At 45.7% G+C, this 25,644-nt stretch overlaps 1 protein-coding gene across 1 annotated transcript; it reads left to right on the forward strand.

The window, feature by feature from the left end:
* The first annotated feature begins 99 nt into the window (after positions 1-99).
* On the forward strand, positions 100-25,517 carry LOC143327949 (calcineurin subunit B type 1). Its single transcript, XM_076742653.1, has 6 exons — positions 100-381; positions 10,552-10,591; positions 19,966-20,142; positions 21,049-21,108; positions 21,531-21,715; positions 23,257-25,517. The coding sequence occupies exons 1-6, from the start codon at positions 379-381 to the stop codon at positions 23,302-23,304; spliced, it is 513 nt and encodes a 170-aa protein (XP_076598768.1). The 5' UTR covers positions 100-378; the 3' UTR covers positions 23,305-25,517.
* Positions 25,518-25,644: the final 127 nt, after the last annotated feature.

Genomic DNA, 25,644 nt, shown 5'->3' on the forward strand with positions numbered 1-25,644 from the left:
AATCTGACCTGTAGTTCCCGGATGTACAGTACTGCTGCGCCTCCCCGCCCCCCCCGCCCTTCGCCTCTATCTCCACCCCTCCGCCACCGCCTGCTTGTCAAAGCGAGCCTCCTCCTCCGCTTACTGTCCCCTCCCAGCGGGTCTCCCTCCCTTCGCCACTGCAGTGAAAGCCTCGGCGAAGGAGAGAGAGACGGAGAGGAGTTCGTGAAGCTGAGTAGCCTGTAAAGCCAGGACGAGACCTCAGAGAGCACCACAAGCATTTATATTTTTTTATATTTCTCGCCACAACTCGGCGGCCTACCGACTCCCCCTCCCCTCCCCTCTGTTTTTACCTCCGTGCCGTTCACATCGCCTGGATTTCATCATCCGACCTGCAAGATGGTAAGCGGCAAAGCTCCTAATTTCACCCTCCGCCGACTGGTAAACACAGCGGTGGGCAGGCCTGGCTTTCATGTGTCGAATAATGTGGCGTTGTGACAGTTTGTTTTCGCTTTGCTTTGAGTTAACAGTCGACCGCGCAGAGCTCCGGCGAGAGGAAACGCTTTTTCTCGCCCACTTTCGGCGCCCTCTCCGCGCTGTAACCCCTCGGGCGGACGGTAGCCTGAAGCCCGTGGCCCAGATATTTCTTATCCCTCCTCGGCATAGCCTTCACTCTTATTAGCAGCGAGGCCCGTGCAAATGAGTTTTCGTGGCACAAATGTTCGCTTTTTGAGGCCCAGCTCGGCGACTCACCGTGGCACATTTCACCCGTCGGGCAGGGAAATGGAACGTCCGCTCAAGTTGCGTCTCCGCACTCACGTTCGTTCTGCGTTTAACGTGGAACCAAATGTGTCTGTACGTCTTTCTCGGCAGCGCGAGGCTGTGTTGACAGTTGCAACATTGTTTCATTTGGGCTCAAAGAAGAGGCCGAGGCTACATTTGTATCTACTCACAGCGCACAGAGGAGGCTGCCATTGCAGGCCACAGGACTGGCTCGTGCCGTCCTAATTAATTGGTTAGTCGACTTTATATATTTAAATAATACATTCACATACACACACACACATATATATATACATGAGGACGAGTTGCCTAGTAACCGCTGAGCATCCTTGTAGTGACCAGTAAGAGTGGATCTGACCGGGCAGCTGAGTCCAGTTCTGGATCCACATTGAACTTAACGGAGCATCAGAAGTGTCAGTGAGGAAATGCAAGGGCGTAGCAAGGAGTTGTAGGTTTTACGCCTCCCTCCACTGTCCTCTCTCTCTCTCTCTCTCTCTCTCTCACACACACACACAGTCTCTATTCACCCAACCACAGATCAAACACACCTCCACGGATCAATCTTCTGAGCAGTTATTGATGTCCTGATGGCACAGCATTGGCAGCAGCAGCCATTTGTTCTCAATGGGTAGACTCAACAGCTTTACCGTCCTCTTGTCTGGACAGGGAGGGGAAAAAAAGCCACATTTCATTGCTTGCAGTTTGTTTGAGGTAAAACATTAGCTGCGTTATCAGATCTTGAGGAAACGTTTTGGCTTTTATAGATTTTGGTTCCTCAGACTTGTTATTCATGAGTAAACTCAAAAGTCTGTAAATATTGACACAAGTCAATGATCTGTCATTATGTATACAAACTAGGGCTAAGCTGATAAATACGCCGCACAGATGAAAAGGCTTATATTAGCTTATTACAGATATGTCAGTATCAGCGTGTATATCAGCTGATAAGCATCAAGCAATGTCAAAAATATGTTTTGAGGTCGTTTCGAAACCCCCACCATTAGAACCACATCAGAACGGTGACACGTTCATTTTTCAGCTTGTCTTATTCACAATTGTTTCGAATTAAATTGATTTGATTGACTTCGAAATACCCAGCATTGGTCTGGTTATAGTGTGAGCTCAAATGTCAACAAACAGCTTCAGCATAGTGTCAGAGAATCTCTTGACTCTCTTGTATTTACGTTCACATTTCAGCCCACAAAGTGTGAACTCACCCGAGGCCTGTTCTAAGAAGCAGGTCCTCTGAGTCATCTGGACACATTTGCTGAGTAAAACCTCAAATGTGGAGCATTGACTGATGTTCTCAGTTCTGCAAAACCACACAACTTAGTAAACCGCCTCTTTGGAGCAAGCCCCCGGTTGGATATCTACTACATAGCTGCCAGGAGCTCACGCATTGTGATTCAAGGTTACTGTGCCAGAGGTTATATTCTGCATATTATGGTGCCTCTGTAAAAACAAAGAAGCCCATACAACCCTCTCAATGGCTAGAATTAAGAGGAGCATCATCTGTCCATGACTTTCATATCTTAAATACATTAACCAGAGACAGGTAAGGTAGGAAAGCTCAGAACACCTTGTTACATTTGCCCTGCAGCAGTCTGCAGTGTCTGCCAGAGGGGAGAAACTCGGGGCATGCATGTCGCACAGATAGTGTGCCAACTTATGGCCTGTCAAAATGTATTCTTCTCAGCTGCAGGGGGAGGTTGGGGGCAGGGACACACAGTTGCTTAAGCATGTAGTGGAATGATCTGATGCTAAGGGGACCATATGCTGCCTAGCAATCAAGCGCCACCCACATAAGGATCGAGCTGGAGCTAATGTAAAAGAGATAAAAGCCCCAGCGAGCCACCAGCAGAGGAGATGATCAACACGACGTGATCCACGCTGCACTTCCAACCAGCCCACTCAATCTGGATTTATTCTCCTCACTGGCCGTTGCATCGCTGCAGTGCCGGGCTCACACTGGAGCCAGCAGTCAGTGGCACTGGCCAAACTCTTGTCAGTTTTGTCAGCAAACATCAATTTGTCTGCTATGTCGGCCTTCGTGTGGTGACATTCACAACATTCGAATGGCGAGGGTAGCTTGCTTCTAATTACTGGTTGGAATAGGCTGTTTAGGGGCGATAACGTGTGTTCAGTAGTGCTCAAAAGTTGAAAAGGTCAAAATGAACGTATACATGTAATACTTTCTCACCACTGATGCTGATGTAGTAGGAGGTGAAGAGGGGTTTAAAAAGCTGGTTTAGTTTTTTTTTTTTTTTTTTTTTGTACACCTACAAAGTTTCGGTAACATGATGAATCTATCGCCTGTTAGCGAGAAGCAGAGTCTATGGCTGATTTAAACCACCAGAATAAGTGTTTTTCTATGTCTGCCTCATCAGCATTCAACACATCAAATGTGCTGCATGTCGTTAACCCCTGAAAATGCATTTTGTGCACTTCAGTGGCAGCAGTGGAACCAACGGTATGGTGCTTCATTCAGAGATGAAGCAATGGTATTAGAAGATGGAGCATTAATGAAATCGGGATATTACCGACCAGTAGGGAAAAGTTTACTGAACCCCAGTGCATACCAGCTAACTGGCTAATATTCCCCTTTTTCATTTAATTTTTGCTGAAAACATCTAAACAATCATGATGATGTGATTTTTGCTGGGGTCTTAGACAAACAAACATGTTCTCTTACATCTGGAGAACCTGATTTGTAGGCCAGGGCATCTCTTCAGCACCACAGTGCTTCATTTACATTGATATGTTGTGACGCATTTTTCCTTTTCTGAAAAAACTGCAGCACCTGCGAGTTGGATATCGCTCTTGGCCGTATTGTAGTTTCAATATTATTTTGATGAATTGTTCAGCCCTGCAGTTTTATATCAAACTATGATGGAAAGTTCTGTGTTGTTGTTATGCTGGTGCATGTCGTGGTTTGAAAAAAGTAGTCTCAGCATCATCGTGTTGCTTATTTGACACCTTGCCTTGACCTCGTCATAGTCGAGCTCTGATCTCATTCTGTTCACCTACAGCTGCGACCTTTTGCATGAGCCCACGCAGCAGTAGTCTTGTGTTGGTTTGCCAGTCGGTCAGTGGAACTTTCAGATTTTAATCAACAGATCTTTTAAGTTATTCATTCAGCCACTATTCTAAACACTTTTTTTATTTGTAAGTTGAATCATTGGTGAATATCTTTGGGCTTTTGACCATTTATGACAAAATAAGCAGTCTGCATGGTGTTATGAGGCCTCCAAACCTTGTATAGGTAAGCCCAAGTCAGGGATAGAAATGGCTGAGAGGATTAGCTCTGCCAGTGTTCTTTCAGGCAGCTAAGATTTTGGTAATTATTTTCATATTTGCACTTGACTCCTTAATCTGGCGCAGATCCTCGGCACTCATGTCAACACAGAAGCAGGCATACATGGAAGCACACCTACTCAGATGATATTACAAAACAAGAATTGCAGGTGAGAGGTGAAGCTTCGAGGAACCAAAGGAGAGTGAATGTCTGTGAGACAGATGACTGTAAACTTCCAGCAGCTCATTTTCTCATTTCTGTAATAGAGTGGTAGGTTATTAATGATTCTGCGTCAGCTGCTTATTGGCCTGGGCTTCGCCTGCTCTACAAAGTTTGGCTGAAAAATGGAGGGGTGAACTCTATTTAAAGACCAATCTGAAAGCACAGCTCTGCTCTCTGCTGTGGCTCTGGGGGGTTGAGTATGTTTGTCATGAAGCTTGGCTATATGGCAAGCTTGATACTTGCAGACACTTTTGTGTGGAGGAGGGGGGTGTTGTGATCCCTGAACTAATCAAGCAAGCGAAGCAGGAGGAAACGCATACACAACGCACTCTTTCCACCTCTGAAAATAACGTGTCAGTTAGAGGCATTGTGTGGCAAAGTAACTCCAAGCTGGACGCACAGCTGTGTTTGAAATGGCACGTTGTTTTAATTGATCGTGCAGGCACATACACACACTTTACAGACAGGTAATGTAATTGATGGTGAACAGTCATTTTTGCCTCTCACAAGTTCCCAGAGCCCTAGAAGACAACATCAGTTTGCATGCGTTTATTCCATCAGCAGTCCAGCACTTAAAGCGTTTGCAGTAATTAACTTTAATAATATATTTCACAAAAATATAAAACAGAGAAAAGCAGCAAACACTCATGTTAGAGAAGCTGGAAATGTTCAGTATTTTTCCTTAAAGATGATTCAAACAGTTGTTTTCAGTAAATTCTCAGCCAGTCGACTCATCAACATATTGTCGCAGCGCTGCTGTACTTTCTGAGGTTTCCTGTGCTGATTGCTGAGATTTGTTGAGCCTCATAAATGTGCACATTTGATCACAAACTTCTGCTGCTGTGATTCACTGAGGTGAAAGACGCTGCAGCGTCCGCCAGCTGTTTGGATGCTGAATGCAGATTCTTGAGGCTGATGTTTGTTCTCATGATCAAATCAAGGTCCGGCGTGTCCGTCAGTCCATCCGTTGTGGTGTTGGGCACAATATCTCAGACGTGTCAGATTGGACTCAGGGAGTGATGCATGCCTCTGCTTTGCAATTCTGCTCTATGCTAAATGGCTGGATGCAGACACAGCAGTGTTTATTAATTTTTAGAATTTATGCAAGTCATCGCTCCTTTTCGGGTTGTTCTAGGTTGCACTGAGGGCACTCAGAGAAGGCCCACACTGATTCGAGATCGGCTCATATAGTGACAAGTGAGGGAATGATCAATGATTGGTTTTCCGACGCTCATAGTAAGATGAATTTAACTTACAGTCAGAGCTAAGATGGAATCTGTGTCCTGCTGTTGGACAGATACAAGACGAGGGTAAGTAGCACCTCGTGCCACTGCTGTGCCCTTTACTGAAGCACTGAACCCCTAAAAAGCACAGAGAAGGCAGCCTGCAGGTGGATGTGTGTGTAACTGTGTGTATAGGAGATGGGCGTAGCTGGAAAACAGCGTTCATGCTGAGCAGACCTGTCTGGGATAAATACAGGCTGAATGAGAAATCTCAGGTTTTAGTTGTGTTTAGTTCAGGTGGAGCCTTTCGCTCTTACTGCCGTTTGAGCTGCAGCGAACATGAAATTTAATATGAACAGGAACTGGAAGGAAGTTTTTACTCCAGTATAATGAGAAAGTTGTGATGGAAGGATCACTTACTACTAATCAAATATTAATATGCTATCATTTGATTTAGCTTTTCTTCAGAGCGGGAGCAGAATGCTTTCTCATGTCCTGTCAGAGGTGCCTGAGAGAAGCGGCCAGCGTCTGCAGCCCCATGTCGTGTACTCCCCAGTCTTTCGTGTTATGACTGGGTTCTGCGGGTCTATTATTAGCCGGGTTTTTGGGTCGGCCGTAGCGCTGCTGCTGAACCAGCGACGTTGCCAGACTCTTCATTATGCAAACCATGTTTTGTGTGCTAAGGCCTAATTGATTCTGAATGAAGCGTGCATTATTGATGAGCCAACACGAGTCTCCCTCTTCCTCTTTCTGCCTCCATTCCTCTCTGTGTATGTGCACGATGCCTCTTCACTTTGCTCACCTCTTTTTCTGTGTATTTATGATGACCCCAACTGATGCGCTGCATTAGCATCCACGTAAAGGAGCAGCTCAGCATGGACTGCATGACAAGAGTTACTCCTGACCCCTCGTTAGCTACGCCAGTGACCTAAGGCAGGCCTCAGTAAACCTGTAATCCTCAACACCAAATCTGCTTTGCTGTAAGTCTCTTTACCTTCAGGGACCCTATAGCCAGCACTTACTATGGATCTGGATACCCACCATTTTGTTCAGGTATTCTTTTCTTCACCTGTAAGCTAAGACACTTCATCACAAGATATCAATCAAATCAAGATTCCAGCGTGTCAGTGCATGTGGATGCACACGCTTGTACTCTTGGTCTCATCCCTCTGCTGTTTCAGACTTTAAAGGAAATCTCAAAGGCAGTGTTGCCTTCAAGGCTTCCCCAACATTCACCATTTACATAGACATTATCTGTTAATCACCTCGAGTCCACTGTGCTTTAAAATCCATCATTTTCCCTCATTGTGTGATAATGGTTGTTATTTTATTGTTAGTTATTGCCTTCAGTTCATGATTAGCTTTTGTTGAGTGTTACCAATACGGAGGAATGTCTTTGTCCTTCAGGCCTCCCACTGACTTGTCAGCCAAAGAAAAATGCACTTGACGTCCCCTCAGCACTACCTGGTGATGTCCGCTCTGCAGCAGCATCTACTCGTCCCAGAATAGATGCAAAGCTGCGAGGACGCTGACATGTTTCGGCTCTTGGATCTGTTTCATCTGGTCTATCAGCTTTATAACTGAGTCTTCGTTTTTGTCACATGTCACATTGAAGTTCCGGAGCTGGATGCGTGTTTTTGTACTCGGCGCAGTACAGTATCACTGAAACCTCAGTAACTCAGGGCGTGAAGCTATTTTTTGTGTCCTTTAAATGAACTCTGTCTTCATGGCCACCAGCCACAATAAATGAAAGTCTTCAAGCACAGTGAAGGGATGTTTTTATGGATTTAATGTTTATAACTCTTGGTTCATTTGGGGAAAGTCACTATGGGCCCTAAACTGATGAGACCTGAGAGGCTGCAGTGAATCATTGTTTGTCTTTAGTGCTGACCAACCCAGTAAAGGTGTGAGCAACAACCTGCAGCATGGTGAGGGAGCCTTGAGAGCCTGTCCTTGAACCTGAGGTCTCTGGCTCAAGGCCTTGAATCCAAAGTCCTGGTTTCCTTTAGCAACTCACTGTATCTGTGCAGCTCCTGCCATGTTGCTCTGCAGCGGGGCGAGCTCTGTGTAGGGGAGCAAACAAAAGGACTTTTCCCTACAGGGATCAATAAAGTATCGCATTGTCACTATTACCCTCTGAGCCACACAGGCAAGGGGACACCCGGCAATGGTGGAGTCAGGCGCTACGCACGGAGCAGCACTGGAATTCAATCCCTTAAACTGGCAGCGCCCGGCCGCAGTCAACGTGTTGCAGAGAGGAAAACCATGTATATGTGGAGCTGTGATCGCCGCACCAGCGGCTGACTCCTCTCCTGACAGGGTGTCAAATGCTAAGTCGCTCTCCTGGATAATCCTGTGTCACCTCTTTCTCCTCGCTGCTCTTAAAATACCACAACTCCTCTGAGGTAATTCTGCTGTTGTACGGCAGCACAGCGATAAGCCGGCAGATGACATAACCGCCGCTTACTTTTTCTAGACGGGTCATTGTGTGTCGTGTTTTTGTGTGCCGCTGTGAGTCCGCCTCTCCTAATGCACAACCAATATTCTTTACTTTTTCTTTGGTCCTAACCGCAGCAGCAGAGTTGTTTTTGTCGTGTTCACGCTGGAAAACAAGCAGGCCAGTCAAAAATCAATAAACGTTGTGCATAATTTACCCTCTGGTTTTCAGTCTGTACAGTTTTGTGAAGAAAGATTCTGTTTGCTGTCAGATGTCAAAATCCTTCACATTGTAGGCTTTGCTGCAGTGTGTTGAGGTTACATCATGAAACTTGTTGAGCATTCTTCATGCGGGTATTTTGTGCAGACTGTGACGTAGTTTTTGAGCTGTATTAACCAATTCCAGTCATTCCTGGGATAAATGTGCCCTCTGTCCAGACTTCTGCGGTCGTGGACCTCTGACTGATTTCCTTACTTCTGTGTGTACGATTTGAACCTTTCTGACTTTTGCTTCTCGTGCGAGCATCGATAAAGACACTGCAGGTAGCGTTGCTTCCACTAATTTGGGAGACCAGCAGCTGCAGTCAGTGGCTGGTGTCCTGGACGCTGCGTGTGGTCCATCCCTGTTTGCATGTCCAGCGTGCCAGGCGCAGACTCAGTTTGGTATTCCTCGATGGGGCTGCAGGACAATTCCGGTCGATTGCGCGCTGGCCTGGGGCGTCTTTCTCTCTCAGCTGAAGGATCCCCATCCCATCGCCCCCCCCATCCCACCCCTCTGCAACAGGGACTCCTCGCTGGCTCCCATGTGAGCGTTCAGCCTCACTCTGCCAGCAATCAGACTCAGGCTCAGTGGACACTGCAGTGTTGGATGGGATGCGGATGTGGCTGCTGAACATGAGCCAATACCACACACACACACACACACACACACACACACACACATACATACATACACACACACATGCACAATGCAGTGTCTCTGGATACTATGGTTCATTTAAAGAGACTTTGCATTGTGCTGGAACATTTGATGGTGTGCGATGCATGATGCATGATTTGGGAGAGGCTGCACATGTAAATAGGAAACAGCCTCAAGGGGTTTGAGCGAAACATTCATTTAAAATGTTCACGGGAGCTGCTTTAAGTGGCTTCTATTTGTCAAAGTGCGTGCAGTCTGCAGTTACCCCCTCGTGCACACAAAGATTTCACCACCGCTTTGTCTGTGTGTTTGTGTTTTGCCTACAGAATTAACTGGATAATTGTGTGACGACACGTGTGCATTCATGAGATTTTTTTTATATCTGTGTTGGTTTTTTTATGTCTCTTTTTAAAGCACTGAGTAAAGTTTAAGTAGGCAAGTGTACAAAAAATGTATCCAAGCATTGCCATAAGACATTCAGCATTGCCACATTTTAGTTAATGCACAATCTGAAGGTTTACTCTACAAAACACTACCAGTAGTAAGAGTACAACGTGAAAAATGGTAAAAATGCTGTGACTTGTAAACATACTGTACTTCTCTGGCCTGTCCTGACCTGTGGGGTGAAAAGCTGCCTCTGCTGTAAGGTGCTGCTGTGCTTGAAGGACAGGTGAACACGCTGACTATCCGAGGAACTCACATCCAGACAGTGATGATGTTTCACCTTTGAAGGGCAGGAGAGCGTCACGTTAAAAGATTTTTGGTTTTGATAGAGCCGTTCACAGTCTCAACGCGTGACTCAGCGTCAGTGTTTTGTTTCTGTAATACCAACACTGTGACGTCCTGCCACGAGCCCAGCATGACCATGACCTCACGCAGGAATGCACAACACCACGTTTCTTCATCCGCAGACGAACTGCTAAACAAATTGGCCGAAGTTACAATCCATGGTTTTTACTGAACAGTGTGGACTTGGTCCAGAGTCTAAGCCATTAAATTTACAATCCTGCCCGCTTCTGTCGATTGGCAGGATGTAACCTCCTGGTAATTAAAAAAACAACCCCTCCTTTGTATCAGTATAATATCAGCAGCCTGTTTCTACAGACATCATTACGAGGCTGAATGCTCTCTCTGTTGTCTGCATTTGTCCTGCTGCTGAGAAAATGTAAGGCATGAAGATGAATCCGGAGCTCACCACAGTTCACCAGGCGCTATTGTCTGTTAGCAGGTGCCTTTTGTTTGTGTGACGAACGAGGAAACGGCCGTGAGTTCTGCAGAAAATTGCCTGAAAATACCAGAGCTAGACTAGAGCCTCACCGAAAGTCTTTTTTTTTTTAACCGTCGAAGCATCTCATGAGGTTTTGAATGAAGCTTCAGTCAGTCAGCCAGCACAGATCCATGCAGGCTGTTTGACTAAAGGTTTGAAATACCGTGCTTACATCTGCACTATCTTTTTTTTTCAATAAATTTTGACTAAACCAGCTATTGCCTGATTTTATTTGGCAAAAAAAAAAAGATTTCTGAATACAGAAAAGATGGAAAACAGTTCCCAGAAACGCCTCCAGCTGTGTTTTTGGTTTACATTTTGTGTCTCTGCTGAAACTCCTGATAAATTCCACATAGTTTGAGGTTGTTCCTGCACTGTTGTCTCTGTTGGAGCATAAACTGACTCCTCTGTTTCTGTCTTCCTTCAGGGAAATGAAGCCAGTTACCCCCTGGAGATGTGCTCACATTGTAAGTATTTCAGTCTTTGCTTGCTCCAGTTGTGCAGTTGTTGAATGAGACCGTCTAAATTTGTGTCGGGTGTAGTTCATCATGTGCAGGGTTTCCCCCAAAATATTGACGTAGTCATTGGAAACACGGCGTTTGCTGTGTGTTTCATCCTGAATGTTAATGTTTGACATCGTGAATTGTATGGATTCTTATAAGATGAAGTCAGTGAGCAGGACAACATTCGATTTACTCATTTTTCTGTTCGACATGATTCAAGTCCTGTTCTTTGATTGTCTGGTTTTTCATTCTGCTGATGAGCCAGAAGCCAATAGAGACAAAAAGTCCATCACACCCACCCTATTATTATCTGATATGCTTAAAAAGTGCCATTTTCAGTTTGCTTCCACACATTTTGTGTTATTTCATGTTTTATTCATGAAGTGATTTCTGATTCTGAAGGTTTCGTCTTGAGAGGGACTCATATGTTCTCTGTCATGTTTACCCAGTAGACATATTTGAGCCCTCAGCAGCAGGAGGAGGAGGAGGAGAGCTGAGGATATGAGTCACATTTCTTCTTTGTCCGCCTCCTTCACCTTCCCTACCTGATGATACATCAACACAGCCTCGTGTTGCTGAAAAGTCCTCAGAGATGCAGATTTCTCTCCGCTCGCTTAGTGTGAGGACGTTGAGAACCAGGCTGAAATGGGTCGACTGCTGCTCGTGTTTAATGAGCGCTGAGCCCGCGGTGGGTCCCTCTGTGGTGGCGGCGTACTTCAGGGACCGGGCCGCTGTTTAGATTGACCTCATCACGTCTCCGAATCAGAGTCACGCGTGAATGATTGTTTCGACAGCAGAGCCGGAGATGTTTTGGCTGAAGAGGTGTTGTAAGAGGCAGATGTGCAGCAGGTCGTGACGGGGTCGTGTCCGAGTTAAACCCGCATCAGTCTTAATGACGACATTTTATTTCCTGCTACAGATGAATTGCTTTAACCTACAAGAGGAAAGCTGGTTTTTCTGTCAGTGGTTGATAAGCATTGTAGAGCAACAACAGATTTATTTACTACCATCCTTAAACTCTCTAATGTGTCATTTAAGAGTCACCTGTGTCCTCCTGTTGTAAGTAACTGAACCAGTAGACACAGACAAACATATTCAACATGACAGTTCTCATTAGAGTGGGCACAGACGCTCTGAGGCTTGTCCATACTTAGACTGTACTACTGTAACATCATGGGGGACAGGACCTTGGCCTGCCAGGCCTTCCAGGCATTCCTCCCCCAGAATTATGCCACCATGGCGAGGGGAGGTGCGTTTGGATGATGCATGACCCTGAACTGAACCCATCAAGGACCTGTGCGTTCAGTCTGGGATATGTCCAGCGTCTCTCCTTTTCTCTGCCCGTCTGTTTCTCTCTGTCTGTCCTTATTCGCCACCGTCGGTCTGTCTTTCTCTCCTGTCGTTGACTGTCTGTCCTGCTTTCCTTTTCTTGAGACATGTGGGCATGAAAAATGAGCTCTTACCAGAAACGCATCACATAGCGTAATTTAAACAGGTGAAGACAGACTTTTTTCAGCAATGTCAAAACTAATCAGTCGCTAAATTAATAGAGCAACCTTTGACCTATGAGGAATTGCTAAACTAAAGGTGTGATGGGTGCATATAGAATGAAGTGATGACTTTTTTGTGCATCCATGTGCATAAATGCTTCTACGCTTCCACCATCCATTCTCTTTTTGTCCTCCTCCGTCTCCAAGTTTCTCTTTTCTTTGATGTTATTCTCTCTCTCTCTCTCTCTCTCTCTCTCTCTCTCTCTCTCTCTCACCCTCACCCTCACCCCAGCAGCTGTTGAGCTCATCAAGTGCTTGGACAGGCAGGCATTGGCTGTGAAGACATTAGCTCTGGCCTGCTGGTCGGATAGATTCACTGTGGTGCACCTCAACCTCAGCGCCCTCAGTGAGACGTGAACCAATGAACTGTTAACGCCCACTCACCTATGCCTGCCATCAGGCCATTCTTAACTGTTGTTGCCGTTCATAAGATGCACAGGAGGAGCTTCTCTCTAACATTGGCCTTGATGAGATGGATTGTGAATTAAGGTCATTATTCTGTGCTGGAGGATGAGTCTGTTTTTTGAAAGGCCCGTATCCTCTTATCAGCGCGGCGTCTCACCGCTGCTGGCTTAGCCGAGCTGAGATCAAACAAAATTTAATGGTCGACTTGTGGGAGTGTGCATAATTAGACACACAAACCACAGAGGCACACACACACACACACACACACACAAAACCCCCTCGACGTGTCGTGCTCGCACAGAGAAATGCAGCAGCGAGCCTGAAACCATCGCAGGCCTTTCTGCGGCCGCCCAAAATAAACGGCGGGTGACTCGCTGGAGTTCCTTGTTGCTAGGGGTTTCCCTGAGGGCGGGAGCCAGAGCCTCTGTTGGTGGGGTGAGTCGGGGGTTTTCTGATGACGGCACGGCTATAAATACATACACCGTCAGTCCGCTGCCCTGCTTTGTCCTCCGTTTGGTCTGTGCAGGCGAGCTGTGCATCATCAGAGCAGCCGAGCGATCGGCCTAATGCACCGAGCGCTGGAGCTCGTACCAGCGGCCTGCGCGAGATAAGACCGAGGGAGTGTGTGTGTGTGCGTGTGCGTGCGTGTGCGCGTGTGCGTGCGTGCGTGCGTGTGTGTATTTGCTTTTTTTTAGTCCCAGAAATGACCTGATTTCCAGATTCCCAGGTAAACCACAGTCTGCTCTGCGCCTTCCTGATGAAAACACTTGAAAGACCAACACCTTCAACCATGTTTGAACATTAACCACAATTATAGCTAATTAACCGTACGAGCTTGTGCAGGGGGATGTTTCGAGGGTTTCACGTTAGTGGTCAGATTATTCTATAAAGATTCAAGCAGAGCAATCCTGAGTCAAACACACTTCCCATAATGCAACTCAGTAGTGTCTCTTCATTAGACCCTCTGTGGCTCTTTGCCCTCAGTTGATTTAGTCCTCCTGTTAAATCATCATCAGGTAACTGTCATGACATCATCGGGTTCTGCAGCTGCTCTCCTCATGACCACTGAACTGAACTGTGAGTTCCTCTTTAATGATTAGACTCACTGGCTTTTTTTTATCAGCTTGTATCTGACTATTGTGCCCTCTTCCAGTATGTTCCCTAGATGACACTCCACCCGCGGTGGCTCAGTAGAACCCCATTATGCTAATTGGCACACCCGTGTCATGTGTCAAACATGTAATTACTGAGCTGTGCATGCAGCCTTCTCGTGTTTACCCTCACCCCACCCAGCGTGTTTGGGGAGCTATATGCAGCAGAGTCCAGGCTGTAATTATCAGTAACATACCAGCTGAAGTTTGCTCTGCACGTCGCTCCCTCCCCTGCTTGTCTCAGTTCAGGTTGGCTGTGTTAATGCAGTCACATGTCTCCATTAATGTGCAGGGTGAACCGTTTGAGGGCTGAGCGTGCTTAAGAGGACAAATTCATTAATGACATTTCGGGAACATTGTGTTTTATAATTAAACGAAAATAGGGAGGAAAAGCCAGTTGCACTTAGCAGATTTGCTGTTCACACAGCTGTGCTGCTGTTTAATGGTTAGCTTGAGCAAGCGGACTGTTAGCTGTGATACCAGTAATGTTGCAGGGTTAAGCAGAAGGTTAAGTGTGCGGCTAGAGCTGCTGCCCAAAAATGAGGTTTTTGACAGCTTGCACCAATTACAAAAACACTGATGTTGAACTTCATGAAACTATTGAGATTGTGGTTGAACTGAAGTAAGAACGGCTACATTTTTAGAACAAGTACCAGCAGCTGCACACGGAGAGAAACCTGTCCTCATGATTGTTGTTAACACATACTGGACTTGCATTTCCAGACAGCTTGTAATGTGCAGCCTTAGAATTGAAGTTCAGTATGTGACACACACACACACACAGCTATACAAACAGTAGAGGAGGATGTGAAAGACAAGCAGCAGACCAGAGGGAAGGCCGTTTGGTCAGCCGTTGCAGTATTTTTCTTATGTAAATTGATGCTTATGCATGAGTGACAGACCGTGTGTGCACTCAAACGCTGACACCATACATATGCATGTGTTTTCATGTGTACACCTCATGAGCAGTTGTTTGAATGTTCCTCCTTCTTTCTTGTGTGCGTGCGTGTGTGTGCTGTGTGTGTGTGTGTGTGTGTGTGTGGGCTACTTTGGGGGGCTAACGGGTTCCAGTTGCTTAGTAACACAGTTGAGGGTGCATGCAGCGCTTATGAAAGTGTGTGTGTGTATGTGTGTGTTGTGCTGTGCGGTGGAGTATATGAGATTATCATAATCATCTCACAGTTACATTGGGTCTCCCTCTGAGCTGCTCATTAGCATAGCGGTGTGAGGAGCCTCTATGACTGTGCAGCCCTCTCAGAACACACTTTCTTTTTCCATAGTTGTCTCTTGAAATGAAAAATGCGTCCCCGGGTGTATTATTCTGCTATGTCGTTGTTTTATTCCAAATAAAAGTAATGAAAGGCACATGCTTCTGGGTTATTACATCAAACCCACATCCCTTCCTCTTCCTGTAAAGTGGAAAAGATGTTTCTGCTGAATCATCTTGCACTCAGGAGCTCACTGTCTCTCATGGGACAGAGGTGTGCGTCTGAGTGTCTGTTTGCAGCGTCGCCCACACCATCGCCGCCGCTCAGGTATACAAGCCGTGGCCTGACGCTGGGGTTAGGGGCACGTCCGTCTCCTCCTCTTCTGCAAGCGGAGGTCATGGAGGAGGCCTCGATCAGCGAGAACGAGGTGCATCGTGCAGGTTTCATCCCAAAAACACACCAAAGCAGTCAGGACGTTTACAATATGAAATGCTTCTGTGACAGTAATTTTCCTTCCTGTCTGCAGTTGGATGCTCAGGTGTTGTTGGGATCTAAAAAAATGAGCACCTCGTACCTGTCCTCCTCCCTGGCTCTCAGCACTTTTTCATCAAGTATGGTCATTTCAGTAACACAGCTGTCCTCTCGATGCTGTGACACCGTTCCAGTTTTTTTTCCTCTTGTAAGCAAACCAACAGCCACTCGTAGTTTATTTGTTGGACAGCGTTCAGTACCTGTCATCGCAGCACATTTTGAGATTTTGGCTGCTGTTAAAGGAGGATGGCAGTCAGCGCTTGTAAAGCTGGTGATCTCGGAATTTAAGCCTTTTTTTTTTTTTTTTACTGCACTCTGTGGAAGGAGTTTGCATAACAGCATGAGATAATGTAGTTGAATCAGAGAACCTCATTAGTTTATTGGGTGTTGTCTATGGAGCCATAAACCTCCAGCTATGCTGTGATTCAGGAATCTCTACCTCTCCACTGTAGCAGTTTTCAGTACCAGCCATATGTCAGGGAGGTCAATTAAGCTAACTGCCGTAGTAAAAGTCTTAATCACGAGTTTTATTTGGCTCGACTGGGAGCCGTGTCTGTCTGTGATGCTGGCAGACTTGGGACTTGTTGGTTCGAGACCGGGAATGAGACTCAGACTGTGAGAAAGCTGTTGTCCTGGCTGCCATGAATAATGCATGTACCTACTCACTTGGCAGCTCCAGACAGCAGGAAGGGATCTGGGCACGACGTTCAGATGTTCCCCGCTCAGCGACTGCTCTGAAGTTTGCTATGCATTGTACCTGTCAGAGCGATTCTTCATCTGCGCGCCAGCTTATCCCACTGGACTGACTGTGGAGCAACAGAGGGAAGTTAAACTGTGAGGAGAGCCGGTTCGAAAGATTAACATTAGCGTCTGCTGTTTGGAAGCGAGTTTGCTTACAGAATGAAGAGTGTGTGCATTTTTTTGGGCTGCAGCTGAATGGATTATTAGCTCTACATATGTGGCGTGGTTGGCCAGAGTGGGGCTGGAGCCTGTCACCCTGATCGTGTTGGTGCTTTTCAACGTGTTGAACTGCACAGAGTCTAATCTGAACGGGAATCTTAAACCTTGATAGTTTTTCATTTTCAACCTTTCTTCTCAGCAGTTCAGGTCAAACTCTCTATACTCAAGTAGTGAGTGGAGTTCTCTCCTCTCTGCTCATCCGGCAACCCCTGAAAACGGCTCCCTGATATTTGTTGACGTATGCTTTTTAATTATGAAGTCACTGGGGAGCGAAAAAGGAAGAGCTGCTCTCTCAGTTGGTCCGGGCTGCTGGTCTTGCACCCACTCGCAGAATGTGGGGTGTGTGGTGTCTCCAGGAAGTGCGTCAGGAAGAAGCTGAACCCTAAATCACAAATATATTTAGAACTCAAACAATAAAAAGACATGTTCCACGGGCTAATGTGGCGTTGATTTTACGGGGGGCACGCAGCCTCGTACGGTGGTTATCTGCAGCATTGATGCCCCCTGCACAGCTGAACCGCTGTGAGCCAAGCCGGTGTCAATGCTGCGAACAGGAAACAGGAGGCTGCTGATAAGGAAGTGTTTTGTGTCAGAGGACAGCCGTGTGCTCGGCTCTGATAACTCACACCTCGCGGCGACACAAACCCTGTGGCAGAGATCGCGTTTTGTGCGCTCGTGTGCAGATTCATCGTGTTTCTGGAGTTGTCAGGAACATGGAGACAAAGCAGTAAACCGGCATCCACTGAATGTGTGCAAAAATCATGGAAATGAGACACAGTATGACAAACATCCATTGTGTACTGAATGGCTGCGTTTCCTACTGATGCTCAGAGCACAAAGCTGCGTATTAATCAGCAGGCTGCAGAGGCTTTTACATCACCGATTTAATTTACCAGGTGCTTGCACAGCACACAGACACACTTTACCAGTGACTGATGGTAATGGTGCAGATGAATAAGAGAATAATCCATCAAGGAACAACTTATTTATTCAAGCCATCAGCCATCTGCAGTCGTAATGTTCCCTTTTTAACTGACTCTTACTACCGCATTTATTAAAGTTGGACTGCAGTCATTTTCATTATTGATTAATTATTTTCAGAGTTCAGCATCTGGGTTACAAAATATTTGATAGCCTAAGGTGGAGTTTTCAGATGTAGAAACAAGAAAATCAGCAAATAATCACATTTCATCCTTCAGTATCTCTCTGAAGGATGCTTCAACATGCAGACTGGAGGAGCTGGGGATCGAACCACCAGCCATCATATGACATATGCACCATGTGTTCCATCTTTATAACGCAGTTTTCCTGAGGATTTGACAAGTAATTGTACATAATACCTTTCTTTATACCACATTTCCAGGACAGGTGAGCTGACATGATCTCTATCCTCCACCTCCATCGTTTACTTGTAACTAGCTTAGGGTGCTAAGTTCAAAACATGAAGTTCAGGGTTTTACTACATAGAACATCATGACTGACTGATTTAGTGCTCTTGATGCCCGTCAGTGATTTAATGACACCTTTGAGCAAACAAAACTCATTGTTATCAAGTGACTTCCTGTCGGCTATCTGCCACATAGATGTCGAAAGAACAAAAGACCAATAAAGCCCCGTCAGCGTCCAGTAGAGGAGCATTACATCGTAACTGCTTTACGGTATGTGTCACAGTAAATGTACAGGAATGTCGGTGTTGACACATGTTGACTGACGGCGGTGCACGCTGATAATAAGCACGTCGCAGCAATAGAAACTCGCACACAGCTCGTTGTGCAGTGGACTCGAGCAGGTTATGCTGCTCTTTGCTGTTTGGGTCATCGACTAACGCCGCTGCTGCTGCTGCTGTGGTTGCGTTCATCCCAACTTTCTCACTCTCTCTCATTCCTCCCCTGCTCCTCCACCACACTGGCACTCTGATTAGTCATCGAGCTGATGTAGCACAGCATGTCCGAGCGTTGAAACCCAAAACACAGCCCACACCCGTCTCCCTCTCTCTCCCTCTCTCTCTCTCCACATCACATAATAAAAAGCAGACATTGGATAACACCCTGTCGCTTCGGTTTGTCTTGTTGGAATTCAGACACCCAAATGTGTGTTCAGATCTGCACATGTAGAAAAGGTGCAAACGATACCTTCCAGCGTGCCCTTCTTGTATTGCAGCAGGAAGCTGATATTTCCTTTTTTTCCAGTTGTCAGATTCAGTGTAAAATAAATCTGATATGATGCAAACTTTTTTACAAGCCTCTTCCACATTGAACAAAAACGCCACTAACACCCACAGACATCTGGCTTTTGTCTTCAATGGGAAAGGGAACAATCTGCATTTATTCCCAGCTCAAACCGTCCGCAGTAGTCTCGGGTATTTAGCGGCTCCACCCAGGCGGAGGCACTGATTTTCGCCTCTTTTCCTGCACGCTGATGACGTGTGTTGAAGTTCTGGACGCTGGCATGTAAATATTGCAAACAGCATTGTCAACCTGTTACACTCCCTTTCCATCCCATCATCACCATTAGCACTAATTTTGCTGTAAAAGTATCCTGAAGCTTCTTCTACTCTGTGCTGCTGTCGTAGTTTCCATCAGAAGTCCACCCGTCGGTCTTTTGTTTACCTGAGCCAGCTGTCCTCGTCACGCCTCCTTCCCTCTGCGTTCAGATGAATAGATTCATACATGTAGGACCCCAGATTAAAGCAGGCCTTGTAGTAGTTTGTGGTTGGCCAGTGGGATCATGTGACTATTTGTGAATGAGCTTACATAGTAATTAAGAAGTGGCTTTGTTATTGTCTCTGGATTACTCCTTGCCATCGTTCAGTGCACCGGTCAGGGTGTTGGGGCTGTTTCTGATGGCAGGGGAACGAAAGATTCGGACGCTTTGTGCTAAAAAAGCACCAGCAGGCAACAAAGGCTGTAAGTCTGCAGAGAGTTCAGTCCGTGTGTCTGTCTGTGTGTCTTTCTGCGACTTCCTGTTTTACTCCTCCTCAGATCTCCTTTCTCTGCCTTTCCCTTTTCCCCTATTTTAGGTTCACAGCAGGGTTGGACCGGGGTTGGCTTCGTGTAATGTTTGCAATCTAGCAGTTGGAGCTGTTTCAATGGATGCACCCATTTCAGGTCTCTGTGGAGCAGAGCAGAGCAGAGCGGAGCAGAATGTGCTGTGATTACTGTGAGCGGTGAGCTCAGTCCTGTGCAGGCCGGAAGTGGTGTCCTTGACCTAGTTGCAAGCGGTGGCTCCTAAAATTTCTGACTACTGTTCGTGCAGGTGTTAGCAAATCGTATTTCTATTTTGGCTCAATGCATGTGATTCTTCATCCATCTTGGCAGAATGTTGCTGCAGGTGAACAGTGAGCCGGCTCTTTATTTTTTTTCCCTGTCACTTTGGCTGCTGAGGGGCGCCATGCACTGACCCCCTTCATACTTTAAGATTCGTTTTCTTCCAGTGTTGATGAGCTTGGAGACGGATAACATCAGCTGAATGTCCACACAGCACATGGCATTGTCTCATCCGGATCTTCTCCCTCTCTTTTTGTCTCTGTCCAGTCGATGCTGATGAGATTAAGAGGCTAGGGAAGAGGTTTAAGAAACTCGACCTAGATAACTCTGGCTCGCTCAGTGTGGAAGAGTTCATGTCGCTGCCGGAGCTCCAACAGAACCCGCTGGTGCAGAGGGTCATCGACATATTTGACACGGACGGGAACGGAGAGGTGGACTTTAAAGGTATGCAGCTCTGGTGCTTGACTTCACAGCCTTCTTCTGCTCTGTATTAGTCTGTGAGCTGTTTTAAAGAGACACTGCTGATACGATATTGGTACAAATTTACTGCAAACAAACTGGAATTGCCTTCTAACACAGACCTGGAGTCAAAGTCCCCCAAAGTACAGCAACAGCCAGGAGGAAATGTGCATCAAAACCAGTTTTGTCAATACGAGCATTCATATTTCACCACTATGTAAATCAGCAGCATGAAGGCATCATGACGCATGCGCCCAACAACCACCAAAACAAAACCAGGAACGGCCACTACAAGAACTTAATCCACCATTAATACCTTTGCAAATACTGCACATCCTGTAGGTAGATGATGGAAGCAGAAGAGGACATAAGGGTTCATGTTAATGCTGCATTAAATGTCTCTGTGCTGCAGAGGCTTGTGTTTTTTTTTTTTCATCCAGTGATATAAGACAGCTGTAGCATGGTCCATTAGCATTTAGTGTGATTTGAAGCTCATTTTCTGTAATACAGATGATTAATAGCAGGGTCCATGCACAAATACGGCACCCAGCATTTGAGCTGAGAGGGAATTTCTGAACTGAATACACGACAGAGAGCTACAACCAGCCCTTTAACGTGCTGTTAACCATTCCCCATGTTTTAAAAGAAGAATTATCTCTGAGGTTCAACTAAAGGTAATCAGATACTGAATCTAAGGAGTTTGCTCTCTGCTTTCTAAACTGTATTTCCAGAGAAGTCTAAAATAATAATTAAATCATGTCATGAAAACAGAAGACGTTGTTTATGTTTTGTGTTTGTTGATGTGAATGATGGTTGGTTCTCCAGAACATCTTCACCGCTTCCATTAACTGTGAAACCTGCAGCGCTGACTGTTGTTCTCTCTTTTCCCAGAGTTCATCGAGGGAGTCTCACAGTTTAGCGTCAAGGGGGACAAAGAACAGAAGCTTCGATGTAAGTAAAGCTGCTCCTTCGCTGAATCCACATGTGGCCAGAGGTGTGCTGCCTCTGGGTGGAGGCCTCTTATCCCCAAACGTACCTGCTTGTTCTGCTGCTTTGGGACTAAAACCAGCCGGGAGTTTGTCCCCTGTGTCTCACCTGTTCTGTTTGCATCTACCTGCCTGACCGCGACAACAAAAAACACCCCCTGGGGAAAAACCAGTAATTGTTAAGCAGTACAAAAGTCACTTTTGGCTCTCCTGCAAAGGAGGGTCAGGGCTCTGAGCCAGGGTTATTATGTGGAACCAGTTTTCAGTGTTGGTGTGGTGGGCGACCCTCTGAGGGTCATTTATCAGAGACAGTTTGATAAACTTCTGTAGATGTCTAACAGATTGACTCTCCTGCACCCCGCCCTTCCACCCCTCCCTGCACCACAGTCGCTTTCAGGATCTACGACATGGACAAGGACGGCTACATCTCCAACGGCGAGCTCTTCCAGGTGCTGAAGATGATGGTAGGCAACAACCTGAAGGACACGCAGCTCCAGCAGATTGTGGACAAGACCATTATCAACGCAGACAAGGACGGAGACGGCAGGATATCCTTTGAAGAGTTCTGCGCAGTAAGTCCGAGCTCTCACGGGGTATTTTTGGGGCTGATGACATGCTGCTGCTGATGTGGCCCGTTATGGTGAAAGTAAATGTCAAAGGGGCAAAAAAAAAAAAAAACGCACCTCAGATTTTTGAATTGGCTCGACAGCACCGGGTTTCACTTTCACACTTCCAGTTGAAATACAGTGTCAGGAGCTGTAACCATCAGCTGCTGCATTCTTCCTACATATGATGGGGCACTAAAAATACTGAGCCAGCACTTTGGCTGCTGTTCTACTGGAGTCTTGGCCTGAGCAACAAATAAAAGATTTATCCTACACTGAGGCCGTACAGCTGTGAAATAAGCCTGCATATAGTAATTGCTGTAGAAGACCATTCCAACACTGAGGATCAAAGATCTGCACAACCACAAAGGCTTTTCTGTTGTAGAGTCCTCGATGGCTGAGCCTTAATTCACTGAAGATAATGTTATTTATTATTTGCTTCAACCACCAAACACTCCCAAACAAACCTGCTTCAGACTCATAGAAAATGACCGTAAAGGTTTGAAAAAGCAGAGAAAATATCTGCTGACTGAGAGGATTAAATGTTTGATGGCTTTAAAATGCCTTTTTAAATGGTTTTGGATTCTGGATCTGCACTCGTTGGACCTCAGCAGCAAACGATCTCTGTTAAATAACCCAAAAACTCAGCTTGAAGGCTGTCACAGGCTTTTTAAGAATTCTGCGAGATAGTTCAGGTGTAGACGTGGCTGCTCTTTTACAGGTTAAAAGGTAGGATAAGTTCTTATTGGAGATCATTTGGAAACGATAGAAAGTGCATAGAAAGGCCTAATTTAATCATTTAATTTCAGATCAAAGAGTCAAACAAAGCCTCTTTCAACACAATTAATTTCGTTAGAAGTGAAACCCGTCGTGACTCTGACAGACTCAAGGCCCACATTTGATGGCTGCCTCTCCGGAGCCGTGAACTAAAAAGGCTCTCGTCCTTGCGGGAGTGTATTTCCAGGAGGGCGCAGGAGAATATCAGATCCCGTTGTAACAAAGAGGCTCCGCTCAGACACTTCAAGAGGCGTCCTGATCTGAGGCTGCAAGAAAGAAGAGTGTAAAAATACCACCATGGACATAAAAATAGATTTTGTCTGGTTGGTTGTAGTAAGAGAGTGTTTACACGTCCAGTGCTGCTGCAAGATTTCAGCTGTGACAAAAGCTTTTGGTGCTAAAACTCCACAGATTTTCCAGAAAGTTCAGATTCTTTGTCGTTGGGTGTTGTGAGGAGAGGCTGGAGGAGGAGCAGCGCTAACCGTGCTGAACTCCTCAGCCTGTGAAAACACTGCTTCACTTATCGTCCAGGTTTGTTCTGTCCTCACTGAGCTGTCTGTGCTTTGCTGCTCATCGAGTGCAGCGTTTAAACCGGAGTCAGACTCCTTGTACGTGCACACGTTCTTGGCTAATAAAGCTGATTCTGATTCAGTCAAAATGTCCTCCTGAGAAAGGGCCACGCAGCCTTTCAGCATCGCAGAATTAACACGCCTGTTTTCTTCTGCCTCCAGGTGGTCGGTGGTCTCGATATACACAAAAAGATGGTGGTGGACGTGTGAGCGCGCCTCCGCTTGCCGACTCCACCCCCTTCCTCCTCAACACTCGCTTTCTCCACCATCTCTGAAGATCTGCTCAAGACGTCCGGCAAAACGCTCTCTGTGTAACTCAATGGAAGTATTCTCTCTTTTCTCTTCATCTCTCTCTCTCTCTCTCTCTCTCTCTCTCTCTCTCTCTCTGTGAAGCCACTTTTTCTTTGAAAAAACCACGGGCCTCGCGAAGCCAACTTTGAAGTGTTATTGAACTGTAAATCCTCTCACTAACCCGGTCATAGCACTTTAAGAGACTGAAGGACATCTGTTTGTCATTTGCAAGAGCATCTCCGATTTTGGATGAGGGGGGAGAAAGGGGGCGCAGTGAAGAGGCTGGTTGGCTCGTCCATATTTCATCCTTTTTTTTTTTTTTTTTAAATTGTTATTTTTGATATTTATTTTTTGTTCTTGTCTTTTATAAAGAAGAAAAAAATACAAGTATATCTGTGGTTGTCTGGTGAGGGGAAGTGTGTAGTATTTTAACACTTGACTTACAGTACAACAAGAACGTAGGGTATGAAGTGCCAACCAGAACATATCCAGAAACCAGTTATTAGCCATCACCACCGCTGTCAGTCACAGCGGACAAACTGGCTCGCGACACTTCCAACCGCGAGCCGTCGTAGGTGCAAAACTAAATTTCAGATTTGCTGACTTTTTGTCCTCCGTTTTTCGCAGTTTGGATTAGACCAGAGAAGCTTCCAGTCACTCTCAGCAAAGCAGTTCCTCCGTGATCAGATAGTTCGATTCACACTGAAGAATGTGTTTATGTTGTTGGAGGTCATTCGTGTTTCCTGTCATGAAATTAAAGGTCGATGAATTGATGCCAAGAAAATGTCTTTCCAGAGGGATTTGTGGCCGCAGACTGATCCGTGGTTTACTCTCGGAGAGGCATTTCCGTGTTAGACGGCGTGCAATGCAAAGAGCAGCTCTGCGCTCGCAGGCTGGACGGGCTCGGCAAAGACCCGAGAGGAGTGAATAATGATGATTATACACAGTTTGTGTGAGTGCATAGAGATTTCAGAGACTTATCTGCAGGCAGCGTTTTGTTTTTTTAAAGCAGTATGTGTATATTAGATAATCAACGCGCGCTCGTCTTCTTTAACAGCGAGAGAGGGCGTCGCCTCTGCTCACACGAGCCCTTCTGAATACTTCCCTTTGTCAGCGCAGCGCAGGACGGGTCAGACTTTTCTTTAGCGCAACATCAACACTTCAGATCTTAACACGTTGGCGTGATGAGTGTGCAGTGGGATAGGCTGTATTGTAGTTTTTTTTTTTCTCTTTTTGGAAAGTGTACATTTCAAAAGTTGGCTTCTTCTCCCACTTTTTTTTTTTTTCTTTTTTTTTTCCTGTCACGGTCACCTCATTTTCTCCCCCTCCCACCCACTAATACCAACAGGGAGAAAACCAGAAATTCAATCAGATGTTCATTTCTAAGGGAAAAATGCTTCCTACTATAAAGCGCACCAGGATAGCTTTTTGTTTTGCTTTGGAGGCCGGCTGCTGGTTTGAACAGGAGTTTTCAGTCAGAGACGTGAATCTGGAGCGCTCCGTCGTCCTTTATCCCAAAGCTCTGCACGGCTTGGGCCTCCCTGTGCTTGCATGACATGGAAATATATTTTTTGTTGTGCATGTAGATCAATTTTTTGAAATAATCCTCTTGTTTACACATGGATGGTGATGTTAATATATTTAAGAATTTAATGGTATACAATATGGATGTTGCCAAACTTTGGTAAATGTACACATATTATGAGAGGTAATCCAAATGAACTGAACTACATGTAACTTTTTGTATTTTACCCGGGTCAGCGAGATGCTTCTATTCCAGTAAAAGTTGCATATCTGATCCTGTCTCAAACTGCCACACACTGTACTCAGCTTAAAGGGGAAAATTTGATGTTTTTTTTTCTTTCTTTTGTATATAAGTATTTGTTAAATGCAGTTTTGGCTCTCTGTTCTCTGTATAGTTCAGACCGCGCTTTAGTTTGTAAGTGCTACTTTTTCTCTGAGGGACTTGGGTTCTTTTTAGTTCGTGTGGGGATATCTGAGAAGATTTAAGTTTGAGAACCTTTTTTTTCCTTTTTTCTGCATGCTGCATCTTATGCTGTGGGACTGTTGGAAACTTGATACTGTATGAAAATTAAATAAAATTTAAATAAACTTTGAAATGTTGAAAGTAATGGATTTTCTGTCTTTTTTTTAAACCTCATTTCCCGTCAGGATGTTCATGACTGGAACAGTACTGTCATAATCACATCTTTAAGGACTCATTAGTTCCTGCTCAAATCTGACATTTTATTCACTTAA

The sequence above is a fragment of the Chaetodon auriga genome, chromosome 11, assembly GCF_051107435.1.
Source record: "Chaetodon auriga isolate fChaAug3 chromosome 11, fChaAug3.hap1, whole genome shotgun sequence".
NCBI classification, from domain to species: domain Eukaryota; kingdom Metazoa; phylum Chordata; class Actinopteri; order Chaetodontiformes; family Chaetodontidae; genus Chaetodon; species Chaetodon auriga.